The sequence below is a fragment of the Drosophila ficusphila genome, unplaced genomic scaffold (assembly GCF_018152265.1).
Source record: "Drosophila ficusphila isolate 14025-0441.05 unplaced genomic scaffold, ASM1815226v1 contig_787, whole genome shotgun sequence".
Lineage (NCBI taxonomy): Eukaryota > Metazoa > Arthropoda > Insecta > Diptera > Drosophilidae > Drosophila > Drosophila ficusphila.
Genome location: NW_025064732.1, coordinates 371,527 through 388,922, shown reverse-complemented (window position 1 = coordinate 388,922; position 17,396 = coordinate 371,527). Strand labels below are relative to the sequence as shown.

General features: G+C 37.3%; 4 protein-coding genes across 6 annotated transcripts; 2 read left to right on the top strand and 2 right to left on the bottom strand.

Annotated features, from left to right (window-relative positions):
* Positions 1 to 75: 75 nt before the first annotated feature.
* On the bottom strand, positions 76 to 7,108 carry LOC108098741 (protein rolling stone). Of its 3 annotated transcripts, none has more exons than XM_017201873.2 (7): positions 7,058 to 7,108; positions 6,034 to 6,183; positions 2,349 to 2,619; positions 1,045 to 1,270; positions 860 to 979; positions 616 to 799; positions 76 to 553 (listed from the first exon to the last, which is right to left on the bottom strand). In XM_017201873.2, exons 3-7 carry the CDS (start codon positions 2,448 to 2,450, stop codon positions 220 to 222), a joined length of 966 nt encoding a protein of 321 aa, XP_017057362.1. In that variant the 5' UTR covers positions 2,451 to 2,619; positions 6,034 to 6,183; positions 7,058 to 7,108; the 3' UTR covers positions 76 to 219. The 3 variants fall into 3 exon arrangements, with proteins under 3 accessions (XP_017057362.1, XP_017057363.1, XP_017057365.1); XM_017201874.2 differs by having other exon boundaries at positions 6,034 to 6,257; positions 7,058 to 7,101; XM_017201876.1 differs by lacking the exon at positions 6,034 to 6,183 and having other exon boundaries at positions 7,058 to 7,104.
* Positions 2,823 to 3,620, top strand: LOC108098742 (sex-regulated protein janus-B). Its single transcript, XM_017201877.2, has 3 exons — positions 2,823 to 2,960; positions 3,024 to 3,188; positions 3,250 to 3,620. Exons 1-3 carry the CDS (start codon positions 2,909 to 2,911, stop codon positions 3,471 to 3,473), a joined length of 441 nt encoding a protein of 146 aa, XP_017057366.1. The 5' UTR covers positions 2,823 to 2,908; the 3' UTR covers positions 3,474 to 3,620.
* Positions 7,109 to 9,714: 2,606 nt separating the features above from the next.
* On the bottom strand, positions 9,715 to 13,192 carry LOC108102197 (protein rolling stone). Its single transcript, XM_017206903.2, has 4 exons — positions 12,662 to 13,192; positions 10,662 to 11,013; positions 10,409 to 10,592; positions 9,715 to 10,341 (listed from the first exon to the last, which is right to left on the bottom strand). Exons 1-4 carry the CDS (start codon positions 12,761 to 12,763, stop codon positions 10,152 to 10,154), a joined length of 828 nt encoding a protein of 275 aa, XP_017062392.1. The 5' UTR covers positions 12,764 to 13,192; the 3' UTR covers positions 9,715 to 10,151.
* Positions 13,193 to 15,904: 2,712 nt separating this feature from the next.
* Positions 15,905 to 17,395, top strand: LOC108102138 (protein rolling stone). Its single transcript, XM_017206811.2, has 4 exons — positions 15,905 to 16,323; positions 16,493 to 16,594; positions 16,657 to 16,843; positions 16,905 to 17,395. Exons 1-4 carry the CDS (start codon positions 16,002 to 16,004, stop codon positions 17,146 to 17,148), a joined length of 855 nt encoding a protein of 284 aa, XP_017062300.2. The 5' UTR covers positions 15,905 to 16,001; the 3' UTR covers positions 17,149 to 17,395.
* The last annotated feature ends 1 nt before the right edge of the window (position 17,396 follows it).

Below are 17,396 nucleotides of genomic sequence, written 5' to 3'. Positions count from 1 at the left end.
TTTTTTTGTTTGAGTATCAATATTGATTCCCTTGAAGGACACTCGCAATTCTGATGATGATGATTAGACCGGGAATTATTTTCAAGGAGCCGTTCACCAACAACTCTACACAGAACGAATTTATTTACTTAACACAAAACAATAAAATATAATATCACTGGTTGTAAATTCTACAAATTAATTTCTCTAAATGCTAAATAGTCTAAATAGTTCGAAGTATTAGCTTTTATTCGGGAGTTCACCAGTGGGCGAAAAAGCCTGATTTTCATAGCCTGTAAAGTTGCCCAAAACCATTGAAATGCGAGAGGGCGAGTGTTGAATTCCATTTCCGGACTTGTCATCCAGTCCATTGGTTTGACCATTCGATTTCGAACTGGTGGGCAGAACAAAGTTTGCATTTTTACAGCGTCGATAAAGGAATGATCGGAGTTTGAAGAACACAAAAAGCAGGACGTAGATGCAACAGGATAGGAGTAGTACGCCAACAACCGTGACAAAGGCATTTTCTGGCTTGCTCCAGTCAATCACATGATAGATGTAGGGCTTCCCTTTCCTATTAAAACAATCACGGGATATTTATTGCTGATTCATTACAGTAATCAATTTGTAACTTACTTGTTAATGCCGCCGCACAGGTGGTAGATATATGAAAATACAGCGAACACAACTCCGAATAAAACTGGCAGAAATATATGCAGCAACCTCATCGGATGTGCCACAATCCACAGATCGATGAACATGCAAATCGAGTTGAATGCATGAGTGAGTACATTCGTGGCGTCCAAAGCGCTTTCGTTGGCTAAAGGAAATGCAAACCAGTCATTGATATTCAGGTGATTATTACCAAAAACGAACCCACCATCGTAAAGAATTGACCAATAGATGATTGTGATTACAATTGATAGAACCAGTGTTATGATGTGCATTCCCCAATACAACCGAAAATAGCTGAAGGAACTCTTTATATTAAGGAGTTTATCTAGAAAATAATAATACGTTTTAGCTTTCTAATTGGTACTTATTACATTTTCACGTAAGACTTACCCGCATATTCTGGATGATAATGCCAAATAGTGACTAGAATTGCACCCAACACGTTCGTTAGCATGCACATCCATATTCCCCAGTTGGTCATGTAGATAAAGTACAACCAATAACTCGACTCATCATCCGATTCTGGCCACATCGAGATAATTACCACGATTACAAAAAACAGAGCCATGAACCAGCGATAAAACAAATACGCCATACTCTTCGTACACGACTGCCACTAAAATAAATTTATATAATTAAAATATTAATATTTTAATAAACAAAAGTAGGTAGATAACTTTTATTTCTAACAATGGATTTGATGTAACCAGTAGGTCATTGTTATTCGTAATATTCATTTGAATTTATAATAGGTTGTTTGAATTTTAAATTTATTTGTAACAACTGTTTGAGAACTATAATAAGTATTTCGCTTTTATAATAACGTGTTAACTGCAGCTTGTTAGATCATATTTTCCATAAGGCAGTTGTGCAGCGAAGCTTTACCAAATTTTACCCTAGAAAGGTTAAAGGGCACGATAACCCTGAGGGCCAGTTTATTGGACCTGTCGCATGTTTAAAGTATTGCTTTCTTGACTGGTCGTCCAGTTTGTAACGGCTTGCTGCTTATGAATATTTCAATACAGTAATTTACAATGCAAGAGCAATCGGTGTACACAAGTCGGACTATACTGTCATATATATCAGTTTGTGCATATATATTTGTATCCAAACATGCCCCCTATCTATTGATACTGTGAATAAAAGAAGTCATTAAATATGCTCAAGGTAAGACCATTACAAAGTGGTAAAACGCCCAATGTCTTTTACTGCTGGCAAAGAGATTCGATTCGGTTAGGGCTTATGAACAAATTGGCAGGTTTTTTGGGTGAATAAAAAAAGTAAGAAATTAAATACAACCTAAATAAGATATTAGCTAAGTGGAGTGAAAAGTAAATTACCGCTTTAACTCCACTTTTTACTTTAAAGAAATTGGGTTGTAAAAGTAAGTAAAGCTGTCACTTTATTGTTCTCAAGTTTTAATATGTCTTTAAGTATGAGTTTTTATTTCTAAGACCTTTACCCACATTTATCTCTAGAATTCCCCTATAGCCAAACCTAATGACTAGCCTACAGTTTAAAGTGCCCACCATGTACATTGACCCGCCGCCCAAGTGCAAAATAAATACAAACACACCTGCTCAGGTGCGTGTCGAACGGAGGCGTTTTCATCGTGGGCCCAAGGACGCGGCTATTTGTCGTCGATGTTTCGTTGAACTATTTAAACTGACCCATCCTCACGTTTAATTCCTTACCTGTGACTTGACAAAATCATCGGGCGTATCATGGTCGAATCCGCAGCTTTTCCGCTGGAACTCCTTCTTCACGGGATGCACAATCACATGTAACTTGCTCATCTCGTTGTTTTATTTTTCCGATCCGATAAGAATCTGGTTGTTACTTAATAGGTTGTTCTACGTAAGCAGTCGATTCACGCAACTGGGATTCACAACACGACTAGGCAATCGAAATTCGAATTTGTGTTGCCATTCTCTGCGCAGTTGTTTTAAGCTGTTTGCTGGTTTGCTGTAATTGAAAAGAAAAATGGTTTATTTAGTAAAGTTAAAAGAAGTAAATTTAATTTTCATGAAAAATCTATACAAGTACAATTTGGTTTTCAGTGTTTTGATTTTGGAAAGAACAACCTTCGCAAACAAAGAATCTTTTCATTTCCAAACCTTAGTAAACATTTATATCTAACTCATTGGCATTGTTTGTGGGTTTAGGTTACTCATTGTTCAGTCTCAGTGTCGTCGACATCAAGTTTACAAATAGTTTATATTTCAACATCTATTATTTGTAAAAAGTCTTTTCAATGGAGATTGCTGGAAAATTTCTAAAGCCCGTCTGGCGACCAATGATGCAGAGTGAGTGGATTGCCAATTAACGAATTGTTAAACCTATTTTGCAATGCATATTTTTCGGGCTAGTGGCTAGACTCTATTGCGATAAGCCGATGCGGAGTTTGGTGGCTTTTCCTGTTGCCAAAGTGGAAAGTGGAAAGTCCAAGTACATGATGGCCCACGTTTACATTCACGGGGAAATGGGCAGTGCCAAGCAAGTGATTCGCAGTCATTCCAAGGCCAAGTACCATCGTACGTTTAAAGTTAATTCTTATAACAAGGATATACTCATTTATTTCTTTTAACTCCTCAGTTGATGTCTATGATGAGTTGAAAAAGGAGGCCGAGGCGATGGGCCTGTGCACCCAGGGATTGGGTGGTGGCTACCTGGTCCACGACAAGGAGAAGAAGTACATCAAGCTCTATGGAAGATCGCAGGCTCTGGGAAAAGCTGATCACGAGGCTGCCCGCGAATTGTTGCAACCCATTTACAATGATCACAAGATCGACGCTGAATCTGGCGGCATGGAACCCTAAATTGACGTTTTCTTTTAGTGATTGATTCGGTCCGGCCAACATTTCGGTTTTGACAATCCACATTGTCTTGAATTATTGTTTTTAAATTTTAGTCCAAGGACTATGTGAATACTTAACATTCATTAAAATTAAATTACCTGAAACAAATCTGAAGAAGGTATTTAACATTTGACCCTTAACCTCGGGTTTGCTTGAGTTTTATCTTTTAAGTTTCTCCACATCACCATAACCATAAAGCTGTGTTAAGTTTCCCTAGTTTTTCAGATTGAGCATGCGCAACCCGTTGAGTCTGACCCAAAAAGGTTAGCAACTAATGTGCAAAGTGCGAAACACAAGTTGCAATGGCTTTGGGCCTAGTAGACAGCTTAATCGTGCTAATAATGGGTCCATTGTATGGCAGACTATTCATATAATTATACGAAGTGGTTAGTGGGGGAAGCATCATTTATGGATCAATTTACCACACAGTTCATTCGCTTCGTCGAGCGCACTATTATTGTATAGTCAGTGAATAATTATTCGCTTCACCAGGGTAACAAACAGAGACCCTCGGCGGTTTATTGTATTGCCTGTCATTCGCGACCGTTAATTGCGAAAATAAAAATATAAAGTTATGCAATAACTATATTAATTAGCCCACAAAGGTCGAACATTGAAGGAGAATGAAAAACAGAATCGCAGCTTGAGCTATAGAACTTAATCTCTGATGCAAATTTACAACAATCTGCAGTAGTGTGTTATGACTAGATAAAACATCATTGTTTTTCTTCCGATTACCTTGAAACCCCCGGCATTCCTGATAAGATATTACGTGCTGCTTGAGTAGAGTATCTCTTAAAAGATATAATGAGGCAATAACACATAAATAAGCTTGTTGTGGTTAAACATTCAGGCAAATAACAATAGAACCTTTGCTTCAGCAATCATTAAAGCGTTTTATGTTTAGTCTACCGGCTGAAGCTCTAAAGTTGTATTCACTTATATTTTTCACGGCAATTGCGTCGGCTTAAACAAACATCGCGCCATAACCGTCTAAGTTTTAATTACTTCTTCAGAGTAATACTCTGAAATAAACATTTTTCGAGTGCGATGTTCATTGTCCCTGAACTTGCACGAATGGCACGCTAATGAAACTTTTCAACAGCAAAAAACGAGGCAAGAAGGGCGGCTAATTCAGTTAACAAACTCCTAACCATCCACCTTGGTGGCCAAGACACTTTGGAGTCTTTTTAGTGTGCATTTTATTTACACGCTTTTTCGGCTGTCGCTTGTGCTACATTTTCGTCAACAAAAGACGCCAAAAACTACCTTCAACATAATTATGTTTACAGTGCGTGTCGAAACAATAAGGCTACTGAACACATTTTGTGAAACCTCACTAAAGTCTTTTTTTTATTATCAATGAAATGTGTTTATTTTTCTTCTTCACTCTTAATTTAATTATTACTAAGAGTATTTAAGGAAATTGACGCATACTAAACGGATATATCAAAACTGATGACGACTTAAGTAGAAATCATCCCATTTTTTGAGTCATAACCGGCTTAAGCCCTTCAACTACGAAACGCACTGTAGACGAATGATATATAGGTTTATGGCTCTTGACGTTGTACCACATTGAACCTTAAAATAAAACTCGTTGACCTTTACAAGCTGTGTAAATAATTTTAAGTCTCGAATGCCGTCAAACCACTCGAGTGAATGGCAAGTTGAAGACTTTAGATTCGGACATTAACTACTCCCTCATCAAGATCCACTTGTCGATTAGATAAGACACGTCGTCTATTCAGCGGCCAAAATCTTTTCAATTTTTTTAATAGAAAGTGAAATCAAAAGAGTTCAACGCCATTGAAAGCATCTCTTATGTTAATGTCAAAAGCATAGCCGAAAAACTTTCAAATGACTTCAAGTGGATGTCCAAAGTTTGAACCGAAAACCAATCGAAAATTGTCATTAAAATTCTTAAGTTTTTTATCAACCACTTTAAGACGCTAATTAGCCAATTGGTAGTACTTGATTGGCGAATGAAGCGAATTATATTATTAGTCTGCGGTTGTTAACTGTAGAGTGTGTCAAATCGCAAACAATAAAAATGTGTTTTTGCTCATTTTTGTAGCTTATGATTAAAAAGGTAAATAACGTTTTATCTTTAGAACGCTTGGAATTGGTTGAACCTTTTAGTTCTTATATTCTAATATTTTACGTAACTGCAATTAGACACCTTTCAGCTGTGAAACGAAGTCAGTTTGCGAACTAATTTCCATAATCGAATTGAACGAGGTCAGTTTTTCAACAGAAGGTGTAAAAAACTAATTAGCGTTTTCAATTTCCAAGCGGAAGCAAAAAATTATTTATGTGCTAATAAATGAATAATCGATGTGGGAATATAAATATAAGCAAATCTAAACTGGCCTATATTTTCTACTTATCGTAACTGCAGCTAAGTAAGCCACAGAAAAAATGCCTACAAACTAGTTTGCTAATAAACACGAGTCAATTAGCCAACATTAAAGATGTGTATTTAAACCGCTTTTTGCAGATTTTACATAGCTGAACTCACCTTAAACTAATTGCAAGCGCATTAGAGTATGAAAAGCGTTAAATCCAAACTTGATTTGCCGCTCCTTGGGATCGTTGCTATTTGGTAAACAGGAAACTTATAATCGTTCACTTAGTTGGATTTTTCATTAACGTTTTTTTGGGGACGTGCCTAAAATTTCAAGCGTACCGTAAAATCCAATGAGCCAATATGTATGCGAAACTTAAGTCACAAAAGTAGAATCTCTGCCAGAATATATGTACATTTAAGAACCGAAATTTACATGAACCACATCGAACAAGAACTATAAACACACTCTTGAAATTTGGCAGGGCCTTGAACCAAAAGAGACCTCTAAAAGATTTTATTTTACTTTCACATCACACCAAAATAATAAAAAAAGCTTAAACTTTTATAGAACTTTTTGGCGTTACACTTGAAACCTATTTATTTAGTTAACATGGAAACATTTTTCGAGGAATATTTCTTATTTCAGATAATTTTTGTTTGTGTGTAAACATTTTGCTTGCGAAATAATTAATAAAACATCTTTGCGAGGAATTAGGCATTTGCGAAACAACATTAATAAACTAGGCACACACTATTATTTTTTTTGTTTTGTAGGAAACCTGTTTCTCTTTTTTTTGTGTTTGAGTTTGGCTTTAAGAATTCCTCAATGAAATATGAACAGTTTTTGTGGTTTTGTTTTTTCAAGTTTTGTTTGACCAAGAAAAACACTTTACGTATTTCATCAATTTGTTTTTCGCTATGTAGTTTGCGGATTAAAACGCGAATTGGCTGTCTGAATTGTCTTTTATTTTTTGGCCCGGTTGGTAATTTCTATTTGGGTCACCACAGCAACAGCAACAGCAACAACAACTTTGCATAACGGTATCAAGCCATTTCGAGTTTGTTTGTTTATTGTGCCATGCATTTGTAGTCTGTTCGAGTATTACACCAACCGATCACTTCACATTCACGCACCGATGCGCCAGAACCAAAGAAAGAGCACTACAAATAAAAATAATAATAGTAAGTAACGCACCAAACAAATAAATCGGAGAGCGGAGCGCAAATCACGACTGTTCACATCGAGGAAAAGAATTAAAATCAAAACTACAAATGATCGTAGCTTTATTTTCGGTTTACTGGAGCCATGGTAGAATAGGTATAAGGCATCTCGTCGGTCAGTCAGTCCGTTAACAATACCTTCATGAGAAAGAAACAGCAACAGAGTGAGTTGTCTAACCCTTATGCGGTGCATGCTGCTTGAAATAGCCTATCGTATTACAAGAAGTGAGTTTTGTTTTCTAATTTATGATTTTTGGCCAAGTGGTTGGCTTAGAGAATTTCTTAAAAGAAATAAGCTTAACATAATATCGACTCTGTTTTACAGAACTTCCCCCGTCTCGCCCATAAACTAGGCCTCTGTCGCTGGGCTGCAAATGTAAGAAAAAAATGTTTCCAAACTCTGTTAAAAACCGAACGTTAACGGACTCAACACGAAGAATAACAAATGATCGTAGCTTGCTTTTCGGTTTGCTAGAGTCGCAGCACTTCGGCACGAATACGTAATATCGTAAGCGCAGACGCGGCTGCTGCGACGCCGAAGTCGACGTCGACGCAGCCAGGTGTGTTTGCACATGTGTTTTATAGTTGAGAAGTGAGAGAGCAATTGCACAGCGAAAAATAACCAGGTGTTACCTTATGTATTTTTTAATGAAAGTAGGTAGGGGAGCATGGGGCATTGTCGACACTTTTTTTCAAAGTCGTTTTTTCATAGTGAAAATATATTTTTTGATAATGTAATGCATATCGTTGTATTCGAAAAAGATCTGGCTAATAACATTCAAAAAGTTTTTTGGTCTATTGTCAAGGGGGTGAGTGTGGTAACCAAAAATCTGAAGTGTTGTCAAATTCAGAAATTGAAAAATCGTGGGGTAAAGTCGACACCCCCCTGGGGCAAAGTCGACACATACCTGAAACTCGAAGAAAATGAACACAAAATCATAAGGTATCAATATTTATTCGTCAATAAGTAAAATGTTTACAAAATACAGCCATCTACCCATCACTTCCTTTTCAGCCAATCAATTAATGTTCCTCGGGGAATGTTTTACTTTTCAGCTGCCTTTTTTGCAGCTAAGCCTTCCGATCGTACTGCGTGGATGGCCGTTTTGATATTTTCCACGCTTACGGGAACCGTTTTCCTTTTATAATTGCGTACCATTGGGTGGCAAACATGGCAAAGTTGATCAAAATTCTTCAACGCATTCAATTTTGTTCAGTACACAAAGGCAAACCCGCTTTAATGTCGGTGTCGACTTTACCCCACATACATAGTGTCGACAATGCCCCACACGACATTTTTGCAAACAAGTTACATAAAAATCATGATAACTTAACAAAATTTTATGACGAGTGTCATTTATATCTTCTGTGAACTCTACTGAATAAAGCCAACATACCTTGATAACTCTTCGCAATGCACAATTCTCAAAAAACCAAACTTCACACGATCGGAAAATTTTACTTTTGTGTGCCAAAAACACATGTGGCGTAATAACAAATTTTCCATAACTCAGAATGCCACCAAACTTCGTTGGTAATGTGGGGCTCTTAGGATCTACATTCGGTAAAAAAATTACGTCGATATGATTTATAGTTTTTTTTTAAGAACGGGTGTCGACTTTACCCCACTGTCGACAATGCCCCATGCTCCCCTACTTTTGAAAAGTCATTATATTATGAAAACAGACCTAAATACAAAGAAAGTGTTTTTTTGCACGAGCACTGAAAAAACATAATATTGCCTAGTATGAATAATGAGATTATGCTCTAAAATTGTGTTTTCCCAAAAATCGACTTAGTCATCAACGACGTCCCATTTTTTGGTTATCAGCATCCAACAATTTTTGTTGTTTTTTGATTTCATTGAAAAATTATTTTAAACATACGTAATTTGGAACTAGTAAACATTGATGAGCTAAAAACATGCATTTCATTGTTTTTAAAATTCACAAGACTTTAAAATAAGTTCTTGGTATACCATGAATGAGATCCCTTAGTAAGTACCGAACAAATACAAATTGTTTTTGGCAGAGCAATATCTTTTCTCAGTGCTTGGATATTGGCAGAACCATAAGGCACATAAAGAAACGATGGATGCTTTTAGCTGTGTTTTCTGCCCTCCTCTTTTATCGACTTTGTGCTTAATTACCCGCTCACCTCATTCTGCGTTTGTGTGTGTGTTTTTTTGGCAAATGTTTGTGGGCAAACAAAAGTAGAAGACTTTACCTGCGGGTACAGTTGGTAAAAAGAAAAGAGAACTTCGCTCTTGCTAAAGTCTTAATGATTCGACAAAATTTCATAATTAAAGCGAGAACTTAGCACGGTTTTTTTGTAGAAACTGGATTTGTAATCTAATTGCAACGTTTCAAAGAAAAGTATTCAGTCACCGTTTTGTTGAGAAAGAATAAAAGTTTTGGAATTGGGTTAAAAAGGTAAAGGAAAAACGAAGTACTCTGGTTACCCAATTTCTCGTGTATTTGAAGTTGTTCCACTTTACGGCAAGATTTTGATTCTGCTCAAAAATGTTAAAGAATACGTGCAAAAAGATAAAATAAAATTAAAAAAGAACATTTTTAACATTTCGAGTGTTTAAAACTTAACCACACTAAAACGTTTATAAAATCAAATAACTTTGTTATATACATTTTCATTTATTTCGATTCTTGTTTTATAAGCTCTCTATATATTTTTATACAGCGTTTATTTACTTCCATAATTCTCGTGATAATAAAATTAACTAAAGTATTTCAACAATTCTCATATTTATGGTATTTAATCCATAAATGTAGTAACAACGTTAACGCTTAATTGTTAACTTAATTAAACCAATTGAAAGTTAAGGAACCAGGCGATTAAAACTTACAATACAAAATACTAGATATAAATAAATGCATGCGAATGTGTGTGGACCTGTGTGACTCCCCTAATTGTCAACTTTTGTGATTCAGTTTTGAATGGAAGTGGGGCTTACTTAATGCTGGTGATGCTTATAGAACTGGGAATATGTGCGGGTGATAATGAGGTGATATTATATATCTGTGGTGTCTTTGACTAAACGTTTAATTCCCTCATATCAGACCCACAGCATGGGGAGTCCAGACCACACTGAAGGCCCTATTAAACATCCTCTTCAGCTTGTAGACTCCGAAGAGCAGCAGCCAGTAGCAAATAATAAGCACAAAGATGCCCACAAAGGTCACCAGACAGCGCTTCGGATTGTTCCAGTCCAGAATGGGATACACATAGGGATTGTCGAATCTGCAGGATCATTATAAAGGTGATCGTTACTAAATTGCGAATCATGCTGGTATTATTCTGTACTTACTCGTCTGTACCCCCGCATAAGTGGTAAATCAGGGTGAAGCAGAAGAAAAAGATCGCCAAACTCATTCCGTAAACCATGTGAAGGATCCTGAGAGGAAATGCCACAACCAGGAAATCAATCAGCATCATCACGGAATTTAGACCGTGGGTAATTATGCTAATAGCAGGATATCGCATGGGCTTATCTGCAACAAAAAGGTATTCATTAATTAAAATCTAATTTAAATTTAAAATAAACTTATTTCTAGACTCACTCATTTTTCCATGGAGAAACACCCAGTAAACTGTTGATATAATCAAAGCCAGCGAAAGTGTCATATTGTAGAGCCACCAGTATATTTTCAGACCCCTTGAGGTTTCGGCTTTGTGGGCGGATTCCTGTACCAGACTCCGTGTATTCCTCCAATCGAAGTGCCAACAGGTGACTTGTACGGCGGAGATCAACAAGGTGAGAGTGCAGAGGCCAAATCCCCAGTTGGTCATGTAGATGAAGAACTTTCCACCGCAAAACTGAACAATCATGCACATAATGTAGGTGCCCAGGAAAAATAGGGCCCATATCCAACGATATAGTAAGTATGTTGTGTTGATTTCATCCTTTTGCCACTGCAAAAAAAGAAAATTAAATTAAAATAGTGAAATAAAATATTGTGGTACTACAACTTAAATTATATTCATTTATATACATTGTTGTTTTTACTGCATTTTATTGAAAATTTTCCATTAATCCTTATCGATGTCGCCTGTCTGACCCTTTTACAACGATCTATAGCTTATGTAATTTTTCAATTAAATCATTCCACACCTCTGGCCGCAAAAATTAACGAAAACGAAAATACTATATGCTAATGACAGCAGAAATCACGATTCAGTGCTTATCACTCCCAATGACGTAGTCAGAATTAGGGCCTGTCTAAATAATATTGCCTTCGTATCAAATTCTTTATTTTCGCGTGCATTTAAATTTGTTTGTTTTGAACTTAACTATCGCGGAAATAAAACAGTTTTGATAGATTTGATAGATGATGCGGTCCTCCATGGATTTTTAAGGGCATGTTTGACGTGTGATAAGGTCTCGCTAACAAATTTATGGCATGCGCCAAAACTAAATTCCAGTTCCTGTTTTGATTTGATTACTAATGTGAAATAGTTCCAATAAATTTCCAGGTTTCCAAGAACTTTTCAATGCTTAGTTGGCCAATTTTTGGGGGCGAAATGCTTTCGTTTATTTTTGAAATGACTCATGTTGATATGCTGCCGATGATTTGAAATTAGTTGTTTAATTTGCTGGTTTATACGCAGAATGAAACGTAAAAAGAGGGTTGTTAACTAAGACTTTCTTATCAAAGTTGTTATCTTCATGGCGTCCCCCAAAATATTTTTATCCACATAAAGTAAGAGGTGTGTATTAACTCTGGTAAACAACCATTTTTTACAACTTTAATTCACAAATAATACTTCTTTATGTGTACATATGTACATATGTTAGTTTCTATTGTTATGCTTTCCGTGTGATATTTGTTTAGAATAGTAAAACTTTGAATAGAGAGCAGCTTTTAGTTTGGCTGTGCTAATTAAATTGGAATTAATTAACATTGCTCGCATGTAAGCAGGGCTCCCACCAAACATTTAATGTTCTTCGTGTACTTCGCTTTTTTGTTGAGAACATTCTAATTAGCTTTCAGTATATAATCCACTTTCCCCTCTTTTTTTTGTGTTGTATTCCTAATGGACGGCAGACGACAGACGTTGCGTTGAATGACCTGTAGAGCTCAGCTTTAATTTGGCTTTCAGGTTTCTGGATTGCGTTGAGTTATATTGTAATTATGGAATTTTTAACAGTTCACTCCTTAAAACGCACTTCTACTGCTGTCTTTCTTATCAAATTATTTTTAATTGCACTTATCTACTTAGATTGTTGGCCACAAAGGTGTGCGATGTTGTCCACAGAAAACCATAACTTTCCGAAACTATTCCAAAGCTTTTAGCAGTTAAATACTACCCCAAATGTTCTTAGTTCACACAGTTATGGCTTCGCTAACCCCTCGGATTTTCGTACATAAGAAACACGTGCCCCATATGATCTCACACGAAGGCCTAAAGTTTGCAGCAAACACTAATGACAGTCACTACAATGTTTCCACTTATTTTCGCTACTGCTGTTTGCACTTCTCGTATGACACAACCTGAGCTGTTACAGCACCGATAAAGTCTGCTGTATTTAGACAATAATTACGGGGAAAACTGCCCTCACCTGAGATCTGTAGAACAAATGGACGCGATTGTAGGCGAAACCGAAATTCGCCCGTTGCAATTCCTTGTTGAAGCTTTTGCAAAAGTCGTCGAAAAGTTGCATTTCATATGGTTTTTTTTGCACTCCCTCCTTAACTTATTTAACTTGTTTTATTTGAAAGGTTGTGCACACCCTTATCGCGAATTTTTTTTGTGGGGGAAGGGGTGAGGAATTAATGATTGTCAGCGGTGGAGACTTCCGAACCGAGTCGCGTGTAGCCGGCTACTGACTTCGCCAGCGCTTTTGAGTTATGTTTACGACTCACACGAAACCCGCCAGAGAGATAGAGATAGAGATAGTGACAGAGATAGAGAGAGAGAGAGTTGAAGCGATTGAAAACGAGTCAGGAGCGTTGGGGATCTCCACGCTGATCTTGAAAAGCGATCTCGAAGGGGTTTTCGGAGGGTCTGGATCGAAATTGGTTTGGGGGGTTACTTTCGCAAGCGATTCAAGTTGGCACGCGCACTCAAGCACTTCAAACGGCAGACTGACTGCCAGATCGGAATAGAATCGTAATGGAATCGTAGTGGAATCGTAACCCGATCGGAATTAGTGGATCGCTCGATTGCAGTCGGCAGACGATCGCCAGACTCATTCGGTGCTTGCCTAACGGGAATTGGATCCACTGACCACTGGCGTATCATGCTTTATAGCTTTATAGCTTTATAGCCTTACAGCGAGACATCGCCACCAAATTCAATTTAAAATAATGTGGAGCACTCACACCCGCCTCCCAAAAGAGTGTCGAATAACAAGTGCCGCCCTCCCGGCGATGGGAACCGTTTAGCCACCGACACTTTATCGCTGATATTGACAGCCGTATCGCCAGATCACAACGCCATCTGTCCCCATTGACCAGCACTGAACTTGGAGCCACGGAGGTCGGCCAATTAAGAGATCCATTAGCAAGTGCCACCCAAAAGCTCCGAAATTCACGCAGAACTGGATTCCCGAAATTCCAGCTGACCTACATTATTGGGGCCAGAATTGCCAGCAGAGCGATAAGCAAAGTGGGTTCGGTCCCGGTTTTATCTAATCCAATGGTGAGAGCGATTATGCACTCTAAACAGCTAATTGTTATTTAATTATGTCTGCCTGAGAATGCTTCTCAACTGAGATTAGAAATAGGTGTTTAAGCAATAATCGTACTGAAACAGATCGTTTTTAATGCCTAAATCCGGCTTGTAATGAAACTTTTTATATACTATACAAACTAAAAAATCTCCTATTAAAAATTTAATGAATATATAAGTAGTAAAGTAAGATATAACATTACTCATTTGGGTAATAAGCAATAACTATAAATGACGGTAACTATAAACTACGGTATACTTTAAAAAGGGATAAACAATACTTTACACCCTATTGACATTGACTAAACAATTGACTCTCTAAAAACTAAATTTTCGCTACTAAAATGGGATCAATTTGTGCGCCTAATAAACGCCCAGTATCGATTACAAACGTACATTCCGCTGCAATTTGCATAGCCATCCCATTTAATTCATCACACCCCAATCTTAAATAATAAAAAAAGAGTGTTTGGTTCGTTACCCCTTTATTGACCTTGCCATTGGCCGGTAACAAGAACCCGAAAGTGTCGTCGGCATTTATTGTAAACAGCTTCCTCTTTGCCGTGTAAATTAAATTTGCCCCCTTATTGAAAGTCAATTTCAGACGGAACATTCTTAAATTGACCTTTAGATTGATTTTGTGAGAATTGCCTGACAAGTAGGAACGATTTTTTTTCGCGATAAAATTGGCCATTGATCGGTAGTTTGCGTGTTTTCTGATTACTTTAAAACGAAATCAAAGAAAATTGTTTACAAAAAGGTTGCGTTTTTCAATTGAATACCTCGTAGTGGATATACCAGACCTTCTTGTGGAATGCAATGAAAATTTAGCAAACAATAAGCAGAAGGAAATTAGAGCCTTACTCGAAGAATCGGATTCTCACTACTGAAAATCAAAACCGTCAAGTTGCTGTTATGTAAAACTTAAACTATCTCAAAAGGTTTCCAAACAAGCTGATGTTAAGCTATTGAATAAACTATTGAATACTGTTAAAATGAAACTTAAAAACCATCCTGTTTTGGAAAAAGCTTTATCACAACAATTCACTATTTCACTTATCAGAGAATGTGATTCATACCATTTACTACTTCAAAATTGTCGTCATTAATTGTGATTTTTTCCAAATGTTTAAACTTTACCTGGAACTTTGCAAAATATTTACTTGGGGTCCACAAATTGCTAAGTTCCACATATTGTCAACGCCTCGTATCAGAAAAGGAAACAACGTCAATCGATAAATTAGCTAAATGAGTTTAATAATAATTACTGTTTTACTCTGCAAAAGAAATATTCCCTATTGCTAAAAACTTGGAAAATTTGTTGTAAATTAAAAGCAAAACCTCAATATATTTAAATAGGGTTGGTTAGTAAAATGTATTACATTTTAAAAATGTTTATCTACTTTGTATTATTTATAGAGAAATAAAGATTGAATGAAATTCACCTGGAAATTTCTGGTTCATTACATCAGTGGATTAATAAGTGATTAGAAAAATCATACATGCTTACCAAGATAATAGGCTGGATGGATTTTTTGGTATTTGATAAAGCAGTCGATTGGAAACACGAGTTTTTATTGAGAATCGGCAAGAGTATTTAAAGGGCTTTCAATCAAAATTTGGTTTCGTTTGAAATGTTTTTTGTTTTTGTTATTTTTTTTTTGGCGGGATCTTATCGCGTCTAAAGTCTAGGGAAGTACGACTGGCGTTTTTATTATTTGGCTTGTCATGGAGGGAAAACCGTGAGCACTTGAGGAACACGAGTATTTATCGACGTGTTTATGACCCAACTTGCAAATGCTAAAATTCCCAAAAAAATGTTTAAAAATTCAGGGCCATCGATTGGCGTGGCTTTCCACCCCAACTGGATATTAATGGTGTGGGAGAATCCCATTTGGGCCCCGTTGACTGGGCTCAAATCAGTCTATGGCTCTGACCGCACTTGTCCACATCCACGTTCAAGTTGTTGGCCTTATCGAAGGCGTACGCTTTCGCCAAATTAGACATAAACGGTACTCGTTCGGGTGATAAGGATTCAGATAGCCGGAGCAGTTGCCGCTGCTATCATAGCCGATTACCACGATTCAAATAGTCCATTCGGACTACTTCACAAATGGGCGGCATTATTCCGTCAGTCTGCGATCTACCGGCGGGGAAGTCACCTGCTCTGGACCCTCCTGACCCTCCTAGTCCAGCGGAACCGACGACGAGTCCATCCAGCTAGCAGGATGCGTGACAAAAGCCAGGAACCCTGCTGTCTGCCTCTCAAGGAGGAGTTCCAGCGCTCCAAGTTCTCGCTGCACCACGAGGATCCTTCTGCATTCTGTCGATCGCAGTGGCAGAAGGGGGACCGCAGCTTCATCTGGCTGCTCTACCGATGGCTCCTGGCCGCTTTCTTTGCCGCCGGAGTCATCGGCAGCATGATCGAGACTTTCAACGGTGGTCGCTGGTTTATTTACCTGACTGATTGGGGATTTTCCCTGTGCTTCTATTGCTGTACCTACGGCGCTGTAATCGCCACCATTTACTTCATAAAGCCCTCATATTTCGGTGAGTACCGCGTACGATTCCATTATTTGGATAGAATTTTCCATTGAGTTTCGGTTTAATTTTCCAACCGTGGTGGTTGAGTCATGTTGTGATTCATAATGAGAGTTGTCTAAATATTTATTATGAATGATATTTAAATAGTAAACTTTATTCTTTTCGCAAATTTTAGCTCCTGGCAGTTGGGCTTTGAAGATCTACTGGATTTCCCACTATACAACTGTGGTTTTGGCCATGATGATCACCCTGGTCTTCTGGGCCGCTCTTTATCCATGTAAGTTGATAATTAATTACTAACTAAATACAAATAATTACATATATGACTTTATTTAATAGCCATGCCAGGAATGGGAGCTGATCTGTACAACTTGTGGGCGCACGCTTTTAATTCAATTTGCTTGATCTTCGATTGTTTTATGGTCGCTTTTCCCACACGAATCATGCATTTTGTTTATCCCTTCATTGCTGGAATCACTTATGGTATATTCTCCTTGATTTACTTCTGGACTGGCGGCGTAGATCCGTAAGTAAAGCTTAGAGGAGTAAATAACTATACAGACATATACAATATATTTTTTTTACAGAATGGGAAATCGTTTCATCTACTTCATCTTGGACTGGGAGCGACCTGGTCTGGCAATTGGAACTGTTTGTGGATGCATTGTTTTGGTCAGCTGCTTCTGTATATTGGTCTTTGGGTTCTATAGATTACGTATTTCGATTTACGAGAGCTGTTGTAAAAAGCCTGAGGAAATTCCAGCTACCACTACTCCTGCCAATCCTCCAGATACTATTGCTCCTCCAAAAGAACCAAGACAAGTTGTTTGATTTACCATTTGATTTAAACCAATTTTAATGGCTTTCCTACTAAACATAAGTTGGATTTCCTAAGGTAACTAAATTTACATACACCACACTACTTTCAAAAGAACAAACGAAATCAAAATTAGACTTGTTGGAGAGTTATCAACTTTAGTTCAAGTTATATATCCTACAATTCATATTGAAATTGTATAAGGGATCAAAGACCTATAGCAAAAAAATTAAAATAAAATATTATTTTACTAAAAAAGAAT